The sequence below is a fragment of the Lethenteron reissneri genome, chromosome 15, assembly GCF_015708825.2.
Source record: "Lethenteron reissneri isolate LAM-NWPU_2019-01 chromosome 15, ASM1570882v1, whole genome shotgun sequence".
In the NCBI taxonomy this organism is placed as follows: Eukaryota; Metazoa; Chordata; class Hyperoartia; order Petromyzontiformes; family Petromyzontidae; genus Lethenteron; species Lethenteron reissneri.
Window position 1 is genome coordinate 6,201,658 of NC_083793.1, and position 18,196 is coordinate 6,219,853.

At 42.8% G+C, this 18,196-nt stretch overlaps 1 protein-coding gene across 2 annotated transcripts in view; it reads left to right on the plus strand.

Moving 5' to 3' along the window:
* The window catches only part of PORCN (porcupine O-acyltransferase), a 113,623-nt gene that overhangs the window by 11,059 nt on the left and 84,368 nt on the right, over nt 1-18,196 (plus strand). For both annotated transcript variants that reach the window (XM_061551907.1, XM_061551908.1), the window contains exon 3: nt 6,609-6,801. In XM_061551907.1, the coding sequence (XP_061407891.1) occupies nt 6,609-6,801 (193 nt within the window). The remainder of the gene's footprint in view (nt 1-6,608; nt 6,802-18,196) is intronic.

Here is an 18,196-nt window from a genome sequence, read left to right on the forward strand (position 1 = left end):
CCTGGTGCAATGTGTAAACATCGTCACTGAGGAGACAAAGGCATCTGGGTATGGTGCTGGCCACCCACCCCCTCTTGCGCCATGCCAGCCTTCATTGGTGCTCGCTCACAGCACTTTCCCCAACAGTCTCTTAAGGCTGTTTGGGGGTTCTTTGACTTTGTGTGTGAGCACGTGGGTACCGTGCATGCATTTGCTCTGGATGAGCATTTTACAGGCTCTGCATGGAGAGAGTGGTGCATTAGAGGGTTTGCAGATACTTTAAAAATTCGCTGATCACTTGAGGTGGTTGGATTTGTCAGTGTAGTGACAGGTGAGAGGCATTTTTACAGCAGTATTTACTGCGGATATGTTGTCCTTTGGGAAACAAAGACATCTTTATAACCTTTTTAGGAAGTCTCATTGACGCACTTGCTATTATAAGAACGACATTTTATTTGCAAACAGCTTGCACCAGCATGGCAAGGAATGCGTGACATTTATAGGAGGGTAATATTTCTTTCAGTAATATCAGATCTGTTAAATTGAATACATTTTCCTTAATTTAAACAGGTGAAAGCCCTCTGTGATGCATTGTCTATTTCACTAGAGAGCAGTATAAAAACATTGTAGTGATAATATTTATTTTATTTAATAGTCTTTATAAATCCTTCTTCTTGATGTAGAACTCCTCCCTGATACAATGTCAGTCACGTAGGATGTTTGGCCATACTTCACCACACTGGTCAGTGAGGTTCGGTAAGGTGGAACGGGGGTAGCATCACTCACCGCTGATTTTAACCACGGCTGAGAATTAGGTCACCCGAATCGTAGGGTCACAGTACACTAACCAGTGTGCACCGTGTCGCGATAATACGTCGTTGAAAAAAATATATAAACCAGTACTGCTGATATTGCACATAAAGACTTCACAGATTCCCAGTGTTTTTATGTGGCGATTACAGCCATCGTTCCAAGCCTGTGCAGTCGACGTTTCCCATTTACGAAATAATATATTTTTTTACTTGACTTGCATCATTGCACTTTGCGTGTCTCTCATTTCTTTCACAGCCTCCTATTGCCTGGGCGTAATTGGCTGGCACTAACGCGATCGTTGTGGCCCTCTTGAAGTATTTATGCGAATGCTAGCGCCGAACTTTTATATTCGCGTGGCTTCTTGCTCGCGAGGCAGTCGCTCGCTACGGCTGCTGGAGTGACTCTCTGCCAGAGGTCGCAACCGGGTACCCAATACCCGTACCCTACCCGATACCCGGCTACCCGTACCCGGCCAGGTACGGGTAGCCGTTTACGACCCTGGTGCGGCCGGGTGCGGGTACAGGTAAGGAATCAAAACTCGTTTGCGACCTTTGCTCTCTGCCAGCAGAGTGGGTTAAGCTTTATTTTTACTTTATGTTTCCCTTGCCCCTCGCCGTTTGGGTGTGCCAGTTGAGAGGTGGAACCAAGTGCAAGTCAGCTGTCCTCCGCTCAGAAATTATAATGGCAGTTAGTTATTATCCTGCCATCTGCATGCACGGGGTACCAGCAAGACGTACAGTGTTCCATGATCTTTTTTCGCTTTGGAGGATATGCAGCAGGCCGTATTTTTACTGGAATATGTAATGTGGAATTAAACTTTAAACACGCGGTTCATCTTTATCCAATGTCAGGATTTGTATCTTGCTGTTGCACGTGTGTTTCCGAGTTAATTACGGGTCTTGCATTCTCTAATCAGACACGCACACTTTCATTTGTGTTTCGTGTGTAAGCTTTTCAGGCTGACGAAGTAATTGAATGCATCTCCTCGGCTGCTAAAATGAGATTGACAGACAATAGCAATGTACAAACTAAATTGCACAGTTTACGTTCAACAATTATACATGTGCAGATTGAGGGCCTTTGTACTGAGTTCACATCTCATGAAATAAACAGAGAGCAAAGCCAATGATGATGATATTTTAAGCAATATATGGTAAAGGTGCAACCGTGCAATTGTGCCTACTCGTGCCACTGCTGGCAGGAGGGCCTTCACTTTAGGGGAGCACTGGAGAGAGCCCCTCTAAAGGGAATTTGTCCTTCCTTACCGTACTGACAAGACATTTTGGAAGAGGTGGAAGTACTTACACTTTACCCCACCACATACGACTTGCTGATTGACTGTGACACACCCATTTATACTGTGGGGTGGATGGGGGTGAGGGGATATTTTTATGTCTAAATATATATTCCTCACGTTTCAACTGCCATGCTAGGAGAAGAAATCGGCAATCTCTGGATTGCAAATCCAGTGTGCGGGCCACAATACCATGGCAGCGTTTGCTTTTTCTTACCAAGTCATGTGTGATATAATTACACAGTTTGCAGGAGCTGGCCATCTCTTCCCCTTAATTGCATTGATTCTAGGGTTAATTCTGGGAATTAAATGTGCGGTACACGTGAAATTGCTAATCCTTGAATCTGATGTGTGACTTTAATCTCAAAAAAGGAAAGCATAGGCATATTGTCACTAGAGTTCACGTACACAGGTGAATTCGAGTTAAACCAAATATGTGATACTAACTACTTATGGAAGATATATTATTTTATCGCACCTCCATTTAGCACAGTTGGCTACGTACGGTGCGAAAGAAGTTCGATATGCAGTACGTACATACACGTTGACGTTTAATATTAAGGGGACTTTTTTTTTATTGGGTTAGCAATCGTACTTGTGTCATGTGCACATAATCTTGCAAGAATAGCAACACACCATAGAGATGAAAAACAAACGTGTAACTGCTGGGATTGACAGGGCATTGATTGAAACTGCTGTCAAAGAGGGAAATATATGAGGGAATTTAAATACACACCGCACGGCTGTGTAAAACATTCTGTTGCTAACAAGGCACAGGGGTATGCCTTTTTGAGCCAGAAATCTATCCGTGAAAACTTTAATGAGTGCATTATAATACTGGATTGGCAGTTACATCTTGACTTAAAACTTTCGTGACTGCAGGAATTCATATTCTTTGGGTCTTTCAGTAAAGTCATGTAGATAGGTTCAAAGAAAAAAACTACGTTTCGATCACAATACAAGAGATCGTCATCAGGAGGAAAAAAGAGGGGGAAAGCTGCTGAGGCAGACTGTTTTAAAGGTTTAAAGTCGGCGGGGATAGTGATGTTAATGTGAGAAATTAGCATATTTCTAGATTTGAAGCTTTCGTGACTGCAAGGATTCATACTCTTAGGTTTTTCGGTAAAGTCACGTAGGTAAAAAATGAAATTAAAATCAATAAAATAAAAATAATATGATTTATTATTATTTTATTTTTATTAAATTAACCAAATAAAATAATAATATGATTTATTATTATTTTATTTTTATTCATTTTAATTTCATTTTTTACCTACGTGACTTTACCGAAAAAACTAAGAGTAGAAATTAGCATGTTACTGTGAGATCGTAGAGCGGCCTCTATGTGTGGGTGGAGGTGGCTATGTTAATGTGAGAGATTAGCATGTTAATGTGAGAGATGAGCATGTTAATGGTAGATTGCAGAGCAGCAACGTCGAGCTCGGCGAGCGAGGTGGCTGTGTTAGTGGGAAATTTAACTTGTTAATGTAAAATCAGAGAGTCGAAAATAACAACTAACATTCGAAAGTGGTAGGATGGGATCATCACAGCCAGTTATGACTTAAACTGGTTGATAACGTCCTTCTAATGATTGCTCAGTTTATACCCATCTTCTCGATTGAAGTTGTGTCTGTATATGTGGATGGCTTCATGAACGAATCTTTGTTGATAGCCAGTGGGTTTGCAAAGTACCTTCGTCTTAGAGAAATCAATTTCGTGTGAGCCCACCGCATTAACACAATGATCAGCCACGGTCGAGGTATTGGTCCTACCGTGTTTCAGATCTGCCTTATGTTCACGAACACGGTCCGAAACATGTCGCTTAGTTTCCCGAATGTTATTACTGCCGCAGATAGAGCTTAGTTTGTAGACGCCGGGGTATTGCATGTCAGGGATCACATCCTTCACATATGGGATCAGATCACGAATTTAATGTACTGTGTTAAATCGAATCTGGATATTGTGTTTGCTCATGATTTTGGAGATATTTTTAGTGACCCCTTCTATGTATGGCAAGGTGATGGTTTTGATTGGGTCCTCAGATGGTTCTTTCCCGACGGTTGGGGTGATAGCTTTACGGATTGTGTATTCTGAATATCCATTCATCTTGAGAGCTTGGTGTACATGTTTCAGTTCACTGGCTAGGTGATGATGGTCATAAATACATCGAGCTCTATGGTGTAGAGTTTTTATGAGGAATTTCTTTTGGGAAGGATGGTGGTGGGAGTCAGGTTTTCGATATCCATCCGTATGGGTGGCTTTCCTGTAGACAGTGTCCCATTGAGCCATCTGGTCTCATTTAGATGAAAACATCCAAGAATGGTAGCTTGCCATCCTTTTCCACCTCCATGGTGAATTTGATGGCTGGGTGTATGGAATTGATGTGGTTTAGGAATTGGTTTCAGAGCTGGTCGGCCATGTGACCAGATGACGAAAGTGTCATCTACGTACCTCTTCCACAAGGACGGACGTAGAGTGGATGCCTGGATGAATATGAATACTGGATTGGCAGTTCCTTAGCAGTTAACAAGGGTGCCCTTAATTGTTCTGTTGAGAAACATTGCAACATGAGTCAAGGGTGTTTTGGCATGTGTGGAAAAGATAAATAGTGGATGCTTAGGCTGCCTTTTCCGGCTATTCCTGTAATATCGCTCACTCTGTTATGGGGATTGTGAACTATGGCACTCTGCAGGAACGTACGTCTCGCATGAATTCACTCCCTCCTTCATGACGTTTGCTTCGAGTTCAGCATCGCCGTTTCAGAACAAAAGATAAGGGTAGGTGGTTCAGAGCGTTGTGTTAAACCACAGTAAACTGGGTTCTGCCCCTCCGCCAGAGTACGCAAACGGGTTTTGATTCCTTACCCGTACCCGGCCGCACCAGGGTCGCAAACGGGTACCCGTACCCGTACCCGGCCGGGTACGGGTAGGGTACGGGTATCGGGTACCCGGTTGCGACCTCTGCCCTCCGCCTCTCCCTGTCCACACGGCCATCCGGTGTCCGGTTCGCATCATCTTAAAACGTTGCGGTGGCACTTCACAAATAACCCTTTCATACAGGACGGAAATAATAAAGCGCAAAGCTCTTATGCTGAATGGGGCATCGCGATCTATCCAGGCTGTACCGCAGGAACTGCATTAACACAAGGACTGAGATTGTGCAGTGGCACAGACTCGGAAGCTGAGGTCATTAAGGTCGTTAATATTGGTCAAGTACGCGAAGGTGAAGTGAGGGATGGTAATGACCACATGGAACAACTTTGTGCAAAAAAACACATTCTCATATCCTACACTGATAGATAGAGCAATTGAGAGTTAAAGCAAGTTAAAATCACCAGGTTCAAACAACTTGGCACCCATAACAAGGGTTAAACAAGATGTGTTTGAAATTTTGAATCAGTCCCAAGACCTTTCGGCGAATGCATTCGTGATTTAACTTTGATCAACACTGTTTACATTGCCACCGAGTTAATTAAATTCAGATTGATATGTGCTAATATTTATGTGGAGATATCCCATTAAAATTTGCACGGAATTTTTCATTTTACAAAATATGCATGAAGTTTAGCAGAAAACTACACATATACTCAGGCAATTATATATATGGTTGACGTGAAACAATACAGATGCCATGTTTTTAGTAAACACAAACGCCGTCTGCTAAATGATCACCAAATTGAGCCTGCAAAATAAATAGCACGTGTTAAAATTTTTCTAAATCTTTTTCAAATTATTCATAGGTATTTTTCAGTTGAAATTGATTTTATTTAGGCTTGACTGCGCCATCGGAGCATTCACACTTCGTGTTGCATCAAGGGACCGTAGACACAATCAGGGCACATGCAGCCAACCGTGCACCGACAGCACCCATGGCAGCAAAGTGGCAGCACAGTGGCAGCACAGCGATAGCGCATTCACCGTTTGTTGCAGAGGTTCCTGGTTTGAATCCGGTAGGCGGCCCTGGTCAATAGTGATGGCGTATTAGCATACTGCTGGCCATCTGCTTCGCAGTGGATGTTGTCCTTTCCCCGCACCACCGATTAGCACGGGTGGATACGTGCGTTGCGAAAGAAGTTCAACAAATCAACATACATATATACATACAAACATCCCTTGATCTGTCTATGGGACCCTTTTTTCCATTATCAAGATGATAAAAAGAAAGAATAGGCTTTACGCTTCCTGGCAATAATGCAGAGGTGTTAAAATGTTCGAATGCCAGATAGACACCTATCACCTGGCGTAATTTGAATTGAGTCGGCTACTGTGTGCTTGCGTCAGGGTCCAAATTTGACCAATTCAAATAAATACCCATAAATTACTCGAACTGCCATAGCACACGGCAACATTGCCCCAACTGTGAAACATCTGAAGGCTCTGAATGAGCGCCTTCCTTCGTGCTCGCCTGGCACTACAAGAATGGTGCTCATGAACAGCACTTGCCCTCAACTGTCATTTACAGCTACAGATGGCGGGGGGGATACAGATATCTGTCTTAGCTTTGTGCGTGCGCGCGCGGACAGGTGTACCACCATGGACCAAGCACCTGTGCTGCGTGGCTGCCGGCTTCTTCAGCCTCTACCACTTCTTCAGCCTCAACATGGTGTGGGTGGTGCTGCTCAGCCTCATGTGCTACGTCATCCTCTTCCTGTGCCGCCACTCGAGCGTGTGCGGGGTCTGCCTCTCCGTCACCGTGCTCATATACCTGCTCATGGGGTGAGTGTGGCCTTGCCCAACGACGCGACGCTCTCACCCGCACGCTTGCGCACCGGATCACGGGCTTGGGGTGAGCGGTGGTCGCGGCCAGCGACAGCCTGGGAACGCTGCAAACGCTCGCTGTTGAGAAACAGATTTGGTTCACCACCGCCATGCCCCCCTCACAACTTTCCCTCCCCCCCACCCCTTCCCCCAGTCCTCAAATACTAAACACAAAAAGCAGTTCTAAAGAAATATATTTTCAATCTAGAGTTAAAAGTGCATAGCTCCAGTGGCTTCCTAATATCGGAAGGAAGAACGTTCCAGACGGCCGCAGAAGCACATCTGAAAGGTCGCAATGTGGTGATCGCCTTTGTTCGATGGCTGGCTAAAAGCCGCTGCGAAGATGACTAGGGTTCACGTGATGATTTATGCTTCTTGATGAGATCAGCAAGGTATTGTGGTTCATTTGTGGCAAGCACTTTGTGTGTAATGATCAGTATAGTGAAGTATGGTAAAGCAGCAAGCTGGCAATGGGCTGAAACGTATTCATTATTAGATATGATTTTATATGGACTGCTGCAAGCTATTCCGTTATAATTGTGTCCTGTCTCCATGCAGGCCTGCAATAAAGGTGCGTCGCAGTAGGCTTGTGAAGTGCTGCGTTCAGCCATCGCAGCTGCCACAGGAGATGTCCGCAGAGATGAGTTGGGTGGCAGGCACAGGCGAGACGATAAAATTTAGTTTTTTTTTCATAGCAGTTAGACCAGCGGTCGGGAACCTATGGCTCGCGAGCCATATATGGCTCTTCTGGTGACGGCATATGGCTCCCAGACAATTTTGAGTTGAAAAAAAAATAAAAAAAATCAGCTTGGAACTGATTTTAAAATACTTGTGATATTGCTTAATAATACTGTGTCATTTTAAAGTAAACAGAAATTAGTTTTGAAGATAAATTTCACGGGTCACGCCTGCATGAAGCTCAACCTCACCACGTACGAACCAGACTACAAGGCCATCAGCAAAACCATGCAGCACCAGAAATCGCATTAAAAGTGATACATATTTAATTTATTATACGTTAAAAATACTATATGGCTCTCAATGCAATATATTTAGAAATATTTGGCTTTTATGGCTCTCCCAGTCAAAAAGGTTCCCGACCCCTGAGTTAGACGCAACTGCATCTCAGTACTATAAAACAGCACATGTGTCACGGGGACTACCGAAGTGGGTGGTATGCACTGTGGTGGGGAGATGTTATCTGCCTCGCGTGGTATACAGGAGGTTATGGGTTCGATCCTGACCCTGATGGCTGTATATTTGGAGTTTGCATGTTCTCGCCATGGTCGTGTGGATTTTTTTCCCCGGGTCTTCCGGTTTTTCGATCCACATTTAGAAACATGCGTTTTAAACTAGCTTTTATTTAACTCACTTTGTCTTTTGTATCCTCAAAAAAGAAATCTTGTAACTCAATTTTTACACACTTCCCAATGCGCTATCGACTGCAAACTTCGTATAGGTGTGTCATACTGATGACAACATAATATTCTATCATAAAAAAAATCCAAAACATATTTTTTAAAACTATTTAAGTGCTTTATTTAACTTACTGTATGTGTTGTCGTATCCAAAAATCTTGTAACTCAATTTCAACCGTATTCCCAATGTCGTATCGACTGCAAACTTCGTATAGCTGTGTCATACTGATGACAATACTATATTCTATCATTACAAATAAAAAATATATTTTTTTAAACAATCTTTTTTACGGCTATAATTATCGACGTTCAATTTACGTTGCCTGTAAATCACCACGTGGTCCCTTACGTCACGACAAGCCTCGGGGAGCCACGCCCAGGGGCGGGGGGTGTGGAAGGAGGGGAGGGGTGATCGGGGAAGGGGGCAGGGGGAGGGGCAGCTCGGACAGTACATTTCATTAAAGCGTGTTTTTAAAAAAAGTATTTTAAAACATTTTATTGAGTATTTGGCTGCTATAAATTTCCACGTGATAAGCCACTTCGTTGATCTATCATTTACGGCCAGTTCGCTTCTGAAAAAGAGCTATACAGCTCAGTGGACCTTACCTGGTGAAATAAAAATAGTTAATCGTTTTTGGACGAGGTGTGATTGGAGACACTGGATCGAGAAGCGACGGTCAGTCATAGATTAACAGAGAGTCTGCAGCAAGGATGGCAGGTGGGACGAAATTATAGATCATGAGGGCAACAACAGTGGATTATAAAGCTTGAGCAGAGGGGAGACAACGCTGGATTCGGAAGCGGAGAAGTGGGTAAATGTGAACGTAAATGAGAATGACATCACCCACCGGCTAGGACTTCTGGGAGATCAGACAAAGGAATGGAAGTGGGCAGGTGATGAAGATGAGGGGAGGCCCTGAGAGGGAAACCATTCACAGGTTGATCAAGATGGGGGGGGGAAGCCCAGGACTGGTTCAGATATTACTCGTCACCGATGTGAGCGATGGCCGGGAATCGAACTCGGATCGCTGACTTCATAGCACATTGTGCTAACCACCGCAAACATCGCTTCACCCCGTATATTTATACACACTTGCATTAACAATACCAAGTGAGATGAAAGGGTCGCATTTATTTATTTGAGCCTTTTTCTGGCCTCCTTTAAATCCGGTGCCCGTCTCTGGCTTCGCTACTGAAACCTGAGCTCTGGGCAATATTACGGTTCAGTGTCATGAAATGTTTTCCTTCACACGTGCGGTTCAGATCCATCAAAATTTCTCCGCACGTTGATCCGAATCCAGTGCTGGGAGCGGTTGCCTGAAATTAATCTGAACTGGCCTGTTGGCAGGAGCCCCGCTATTGCCCAAAACCAACATCTGTGTGACATTGACCGCCGCGTGGCTGCGACGCCCTGACAAGGCTGAATGCAGTTACTTTGTAATGTGTTTGGTTCAGCCGTGTGCCAAATGCTGCAAAGGCCCTTTTGTGCTGAGCTGGCATCACTGGGAGTCTGGGATAGAATTTGGGACATCCACCATAATAAAACAGGGGTTTTCAAATGTCACGGATTTATATTGATTAAGCGTAGCAAGCTGATGGTCTCAGCTCAGTCAACGATGACTGCAAAACTAGAACTACATCTCTTTTGTCACTTGCACATATTGCAGTTCTGAGAATGAATAACATTGGCTTGATTGACATGTGATACTGTTTGAACGTCATACCCAAATAATACATCCCTAGTGTTAATAAAGAGGATTGATTAGTTGACTTGATACGAATGCTACCATTGGAATAGAATTGGAAGTAAAATAATTTTAAGAACAATATTAATTAGCTGCGAAGACCCCAGGGCCGGCTCGGGACACGCTGGCGGGACTCTCGCTCAGCTGGCCTGGGAACGTCTGGGAATTCCCCAAGAAGAGCGAACAGTCTGTGTATAGTAGTGTATAGTGTAGTGTAGTAGTGTATAGTGTAGTGTATAGTGTAGTGTAGTAGTGTATAGTAGTGTAGCGTATAGTAATGTACAGTCGTGTAGTGTATAGTAATGTATAGTAGTGTAGTGTGTTTAACACGTAGGGTTTCGTGACCAATATCATCCATAATAGAGGTTTCTTTTTTTGGGTTAGATTGCGTAAATATATAAATGTGTCTTTAAAACCCGCCACCACCCGACACAGCCAACTAGTAAGGGTTGTCACGTACACAGAACGGGCCAATTCGTCACTAGTACAGCACTAGTGTGTAGTTTAGTAGTGTAGTGTATAGTGTAGTATTGTAGTGTATAGTGTAGTGTATAGTATACTAGTACAGCACTCGTGTATACTGTAGTAGTGTAGTGTATTGTGTAGTGTATAGCGTGCTTGTACAGCACACCGGTGTGTTTGAGAGCCAAGCCACAACATTTACAATCTGAGTACGACGTTTCGCCAGTAATTACAACTAGCATCATCAGGTAACAGCCAGATTTGTGGAGAAGTCCACCTGTTTTGTTCCTTATATAGAGGTGTAGATGTGGTGACCACGCTTCTGTGCTCTTGTGCCAAGTGGGGGGAGGGGATTAATGAGTCAACGTACATTATGCATGTGCATTATGAGAGCCCTTTGATCTTGTCCTTCCATGTCTGTTGTGTGTATTAGAACAATGAATTTAAATAATTTGTTATTTGATGATTCTCTTCCAAGCAGAACTAAGGTGGGAGCTATCCGAACGGTTGAAATATTTTTTTATTTCTTTCAATTTCGATAGATTACACTGGTCAACAAAAATAAAGAATTTTTTTCTGGCCTGGACTTTTGCAGCTGTTTTAGACTAATTTCAGGGTGCTGATTCCAAATCTGATTACATCTCATTTTTATGCTATCGGCATACCCCATTTTCATTGATTTTACCCGAAATTTACTCTGTCACTTATGATTGCAAGTTGTTGCGAGTCAGTGACTGCTTTAGTGTTAAAATATGGTGCTGTATTTTTAGGAAAGTGTGTTTATAATATCATTTTATGTAGATATTCACATTTATTTAATATTTTTCTTCTGCAGTTTTTATTGAAAATGCAATATTTGATATCTCAAAAACCTGATGTGATAGACAAAAACTGATGCCAGATTTGGAATCAGCACCCCAAAATTACCTTAAAACCGTTGGAATACCTTATGCCAGAAAAAGTGTGTTGACCAGTGTAATAGCGGTGGCACTGGGCATTAGCAAATTAAGCAAACATCTAAGTCCCCCAAGTAGCTCAAGGGGCCATGGAATCCTGAAAATAAGTGGTGCATTAAATATCATCTGGCAATGTAATACAAATAAACATAACGCAATTAGCAGGGGAAAAAACAATGGATCTCTCACATTTCAATCTTGCCAGCATCTCCCTTCTCTGATCTAACTCCATCTCTCATGTTTGTCAACACTTCTCTAATTTCTTTCCAAGTCTCTTGTATTTTATGGTAAACAATATTTTATAACATTTTTTAATTGCCCCCCGCACCCCAAAAAACTATTTATTGAAAATGCAATATTTGATATCTCAAAAACCTGATGTGATAGACAAAAAATGATGCTAGATTTGGAATCAGCACCCCAAAATTACCTTAAAACCGTTGGAATACCTTATGCCAGAAAAAGTGTGTTGACCAGTGTTATCTAATGTAGTGTGTCGTAGTGTATAGTAATGTGGTGCTGGAGTCTGTCCCCAGGGAAAAGGAGGTCTAGACTGCCCTACTCAACATGCTGCCACCGCGACCCTCACCAGGACAAGCGGATTGAAAATCAAACGAAAGAGCTGGGTTTATAGACTTCAGCTGGAATTAACCGCGAATGATTTCCCTAAGCCAAAAGTTTCGGAAATGTAAGATTGGCTTGTGCAGGTGTTACCGAGACAATTGAGCTCTTGGCTGCACGTAGTCTGTTGGGAGTTGGTAGAGCATGTGGTGACTAATTGCCTTTGGAAAACAAACTTAGGAGCCCAGACACTGATTAGTTCAGCACGACTCTGCCACCAAGCAAATTTACACTGTGTTGGCATTCAGACAGGGGCTGATTTTTATCCTTTTGTCGGTTTCTATTCTTCCTCCTGTACGTTGGGGTCCACGTGTCCTGTCCCGTTCTTCCATTCCTCTCCTCATTTCTCCGTGTAATTCTTGATGTTATTCTTCCACCTCGGCCATGGACTTTGCTCGTGCTCTTTCTGTCAGCAACCTCCATCTCCTTGCACCGACTTCCCAATCCACACCTGGCTCCTCCTTTCTACGTGGTGAATCCACATGAAGCCTTCGTGATATGCCATCGTTTGTTGCCCTTCCCCCGCACCTCCGATTCGCACGGTTGGCTGCGTATATGGTGCGAACGAAGTTCAAAATTCACCGTTTCTTTATTGATTTCTATGTGTGTATCCCCAAAGATGTGGGGATACACACATGGGGTTTGCATGAAACTCGCATAAACTATTAGGGCTGGAACAATGTGTTTATTCATTCATTCACGTGCATTTCTAAGCTTATGGCAATAGGTTCATGGCATCCATGCAGGCATCCCCATTCATTGCATGTTACAAAGAATCAAATCTTGAATCCTGATACGTGATAATTTATCAAATGGGCTGTGGGGTGGGGTGCGGCGGCTGGATGCGTTTGCCATGAACATTTTCATGTTTGCTCTCAAATTTACTTAGCACATTAATAAGTCTGGCAAATCAGAGGAAATGCACTTGGCATCATTTACGTAAGGGGCGGGGGGGGGGGGGATGGGGGTGGCTTGTGGAGTGATTGGCGAGGGGCTGTATTGAGTGGTCCCTATTCACTGCCATAAGGGCTGTTGAGGGCAGCGCTAGATGGGAATGACGCATTTATTTACTTCCACACTGCCGACACTTCACACGTTTGGCTTGAGCTGCGATGAACGGATGTATGATGTTTGACAATACGCCGATAGTGGGACAACCCTGGGTCGGATTGGGAGACTGGCACGATATTTATACACGTGTAAATAATATTGATTTTGACCGAGCCCTCATCCGGCTCATATATTGTCTACAAGTGCAAGACAACACAAGCAGTAGCAGCAGGGCCACATTTCATTCATGACCGAATTCATTTTAGAAATCAAGGGACCTTTTTTGCCAGTATCAAAGTATGATGAATAAGAATAGGTTTTACCCTTTCTGGCAATAAAACAGATGTTAAGATCTTCTTGGTTCTTTTGGTAAAGTCACGTAGAATGGAATTAATAAAATAATAATAATTAAACATAATAAAATAATTCTCACGACGTTTCGGCCACAACGCAAGCAGCCGTCCTCAGGTGGAGAACAGGTCTGTCGAGAAGACAGACTTTGTTGTGGCCGAAACGTCGTGAGAATTATTTAATTATGTTGTATTTTTATTATTTTATTATTTCCATTCTACGTGACTTTACCGAAAGAACCAAGAAGATGAATCCCTGGAGTCACGAAAGCTTTAAATCGAGATGTTAAGATGTTCAAACACTTTTGGCATTCTCTGGTCTGACACTGGTGATACGAGGCCATGAAGAAGGCTCTCTCTGGTGAAGGCCCATCAGTTTCAAAGACAACGCACGATTTGTTTGCATGTTCACTGCAAATTAGTGTGGTTAATGCAGACTTGATTCCTTGAAAAAATTAACCCGTAAAAACAAAGTTTTTCACTATAAATCCTTTATATGCGTGGCGGCTAGAGTCCTCTCGTCCTCTGGCTTGAGATGGCTGCCACCTATGGGTCAGATGATTGCCTGCCACCATTAAGCAATTGGTAATTAAATATAATTTACTTTTTCCTAAAAAGTGTAAAATTTTAGAATTTATTTTTCACGAAAATTAATTGTCACGCACAACGAGTCTGTGTGGAAAATGTCAGCTCGATTGGATCACGGGAAGTGGGTTAAAAAACGACCGAAAGATTTGCACGGTCGTAAGCGCGCAAGCAAGCAAGCAAGTGAACTTAATATAAAGGATTTAAAAAGGTATCTTTTTGGTGTTCGAACATCTTAACACCTGTTTTTTTTGCCAGAAAGGAAACACCGATTCTTATTTTTCACATCATTTTAGAAAGTGACGTCCAGATCTTCATGCTAATCTGGCCATGTGGCTCAGCTAATCTGGTCAGGTGATCAGCTCGCCATCAGAAGGTTGCAAGTTCAAACCCTATTTGGGGGTTGACATGGTGCATTCGTCTCTCTGCAGTTGATATCATGAATACCAGTTTGCGGGGAAAGTCAATGGTGGTTGTTTTTTTGCATGTTTATCGCACCTGCCATATGAATGTGGAATTTCCCCCAATGGCTCAGTGCTTTAGACAGCAACTGAGCCAAAACACCACCACAATGCTCACTTTAGATGGAACTCACTTTTATTTTCCCATTAAGATGGGATTCCAGTTTGTGACAATGAGTTGCTGGAATTGTATCGACGGAAGCCTGGCTTTGGTTGCTTTCAAGGACCTTGATTTTATATTTCCAGTCTCTTGAGTGTTGTTTGGCACTAATGTAGGCCAGGAATTAAGTAAGACCTGTCAGTCTGCTCTGACTTGGGTCAGTGCCAGCCATCAGCTTAGTGTGGCTATATCAAGCTGTCCTTGGAAGCCACTGACATCAATAAGCCACTGGAAGTTACACTTCATATTTTTCTCCCCTCAATATGTACTTCTGATCTAAGACTTGCTTCACGCGCGTATATATTGGATATAAATGTGACCGTATTTTTCTGCAGCTGCCCCAAATGAAACGATGGAATTGCATTACCAGTAGATATTTGATGTCTGTCGGCCATGTTGCCCTTGAAAAAATAGTTTCTTAGCTCAATTGGGGGCTTTACTCGGGAAATACACTTTTGATTTTGATTCAGGACGCCAGAAAAAATGTGTCGTTCAAAATATCGAGGTCTTCGTAAAACAAACAAAAAAAACTAAAAACCCACCACCGTACTTATTTAAAAATACATATTTCAAACAGATGAGAAACACGAACGTCGATAAAGAAAGTAGAACAAAAGCCGAAAAGTACGAAAACAATCCTGGAGGCGTGTGCTGGAGATGACACGAGTTATGGAGGGCAACATGAGGAAGAGAGAACATACACATGTGAAAGGCTGACAATATAAAAGCAGGCTTGAGCAAGAGAAATCTATCGAAGGAATAATGGCTCGGGGTAGAAACGCGCGGTATAAAGTTTTATATTAAAAAAATATATGTTCAACAACATCTGCGGTTTATGGTTCAAAGTCATATTTCGACGCTTCGTTCATAAAAAAAAACGAGTGTATGTGTTGCCTCTCCAGTTATTTATTTAAAATTTCCTTTGCTGTTTTAAGTATAAACGCGTTCAATTCCTCATCGGGCCTGTTCAATTCATCGTTCTTTCCCGCTGAGCTCTTCAGGGTGGTGTTTTCTTTTTTATCATTATTCGATCACGGAGAGATACGGGGGGGGGGGGGGGGTGACTTGACCCTAGTGAGCGGCGCTCTGGTTGAAATTGGAAGATCGTAAAATGAGAAAAGATACGGTCAATGAGGCAGTGGTGTGTTGCTCATTACTAACAATTGCTCTGCTCAATAAAGACTGATGCATCGTGCGTAGCTGTAATCAATGATTAGTGGACAATTAAAGTTTTGTAGACAACTTCTCTGCCATTAATGTCCACGAGTTCTAGATGCACATTGCAGCTCATGATGTATTATTGGCCAGCCGCTTTAAACAACTTAAGTGATTAATTTTCACATTCTACGCTGCTTTAGGATGACAGCTGATGTGTGTCCCGAATTGTGCTGCATGCGAACAGGCACAGCGTTTTTATTGCTTTAGTAATTTAACTTTTTTTTTCATATTTAGTTTTATCCTACCGCTTGCATCTGATTGTTGTGATTCTGGAGAAAAAAAAAAGGTTGACTTCATTTTATCAGGTGAGAAGCCACGAGCAGCAAAACTGTCTTCAAAAGGGTTGTACAACACGGCGTAAGGTCTTTTTCTTTTGTACGCGATTGCATTGCTAAAATGTCTCTTGGAATGCCGTTGTTGTTGGCACGTGGAAATTTACGTCTCCTGATTTCCGTAAAGACGTACGTGTACTGAATACGTTTTCTGAAACGGCAGCGCCATTCACAGGGGGAAAGATTTCGCGTTGTTGATTTTTTTTGCATTTATCCAAGTAGGAAGAATCGGGCCGGACTACAGATGTGACCATCCAATTTAGGTGAAATAATGTAATTGCTTTTTTATGGTGAACATCACTTTATCATTTGAGACATCAAGATCTTCCTTTGCTCTCAGTGATGGCATTAACATAAAATAAACTGCATCACAGATTAAGCCCTGCTCCGCAATGAGAGGTTCATAAATAATGAACTCAACACAACTCTCCAGCTTCAACTTTTCAGAGGTTTCAGCTCCGAGCCTTTTCCGTGGGCTTAAACCAGACGAACTACATTGGTTCATATTTCACGTGTTATGTTTACAGGCTATACTGTGGTATCCTTTATTTGTTCATGTTCTCCCCCCCCACAATTATATTAATTTGTGCCATCAGCATTGTTGTCACGTGATGATAACATTTCCACTTCGTACATTTTACTTTTCCTGACCATCAGCACATCATCCCATGTCAGAAAACATCCGCAGAAAAATACGTCACAGAATTACTTCGGAAATCACTTGATTAATTATAATAATCACTTGAATAGACCTATTTATGCATGCAAAGGACCCTTCTATTGAGCTTTAATTGCATGTCGATTTAAAGTAATTTTTTATTGAAAAAACTAATTTTATGTGATGGGAGCTTTCAGTGCGTTAACCTTTTTGCCCCCTGTCCTCCTCTTCTACCGCGGTTATCTTTGATCCGCTTTCCGCAAACATGTTTTTTTACGTTTAGAAAATCTGCATTAAAGCGGGAGGCAAGTCTCTGGCTACTTAAAGTGTAAAGATTCCAGGTCAGTTGGCCCTGCAGTGCCACACGCACCAGAATCTGGGATGATGGTAAGCGCCAGGGCATTACCTGCTCACACGAGTGTAGACATCTGTTGCAGCCTCTCTTCGGATGCAGTTATTGCTGTGCTTAATGGGAAGTAAGTGCATCTTGTCAGTGGCCACGAAATGAATAGTCCCCATTTTGCCTTTAATCGCCGATGCATCACACCACTAATCCGATTCTTCCTGCTTCAAAGGGTGGGGCCCCTTTTTTGCCGCGCTCATCGGAATGATTCACCTCTTCTTCATCATCTTCACAACGCTTTGTTTCGTTTTAAGGATTGATCCTGTAAATGCAGTGAAGAGGACACGTTCATTACTGGCTTTCGGGGGGGCTTACAGATGCAGAATGCTGCAGTAATGTATGTCAGGTATTTTTTTTCTGAACAAGGATTGGGACTGACTGCAACTGAACGTGTCCTCTCTTAATTGGGGAGTAATTATCAATACCTCATCTAGCCCTCTCCCCAAATCACCTGTCCACCTTATTTGTTTACCCAGTCCGTGGCCCTTGGTGAATAATGATTTGTCCCGAATGACATAGCCCCGTGGCCCCCATCGTGCCGTCAAGCGATACATTTTGAACGCCCAGCCGTCTCAAAATGTCCATTATCCACATTTCACCCGTGACCCCCTAAACCCTCCCCACAACTCAACGGGCCACGCCATTGACCGTTGAGATTGATTGCAGCAGGGCATCGGTGGGACACACTGACAGTGCTGAAAAGTAGTTGCAAGGCTCATGAGCCTATCTTTTATAGGCTTACGGTCGGTGATTAATTAACAGCAGGTGGTCATGGTTGCCTGCTTGATTAAGAGAGCCATGTGAGAGGAAAATGTCTCCCTGTCTTAACGTGAAATATGACAACTCCAGATGCCCTCAAAAGCAACGTTATGTAAGCGAGGTAAGAAAAATCAGCACAAGTTTTTTTTTTTTCGTGAGGCCACTTTTTACGTTT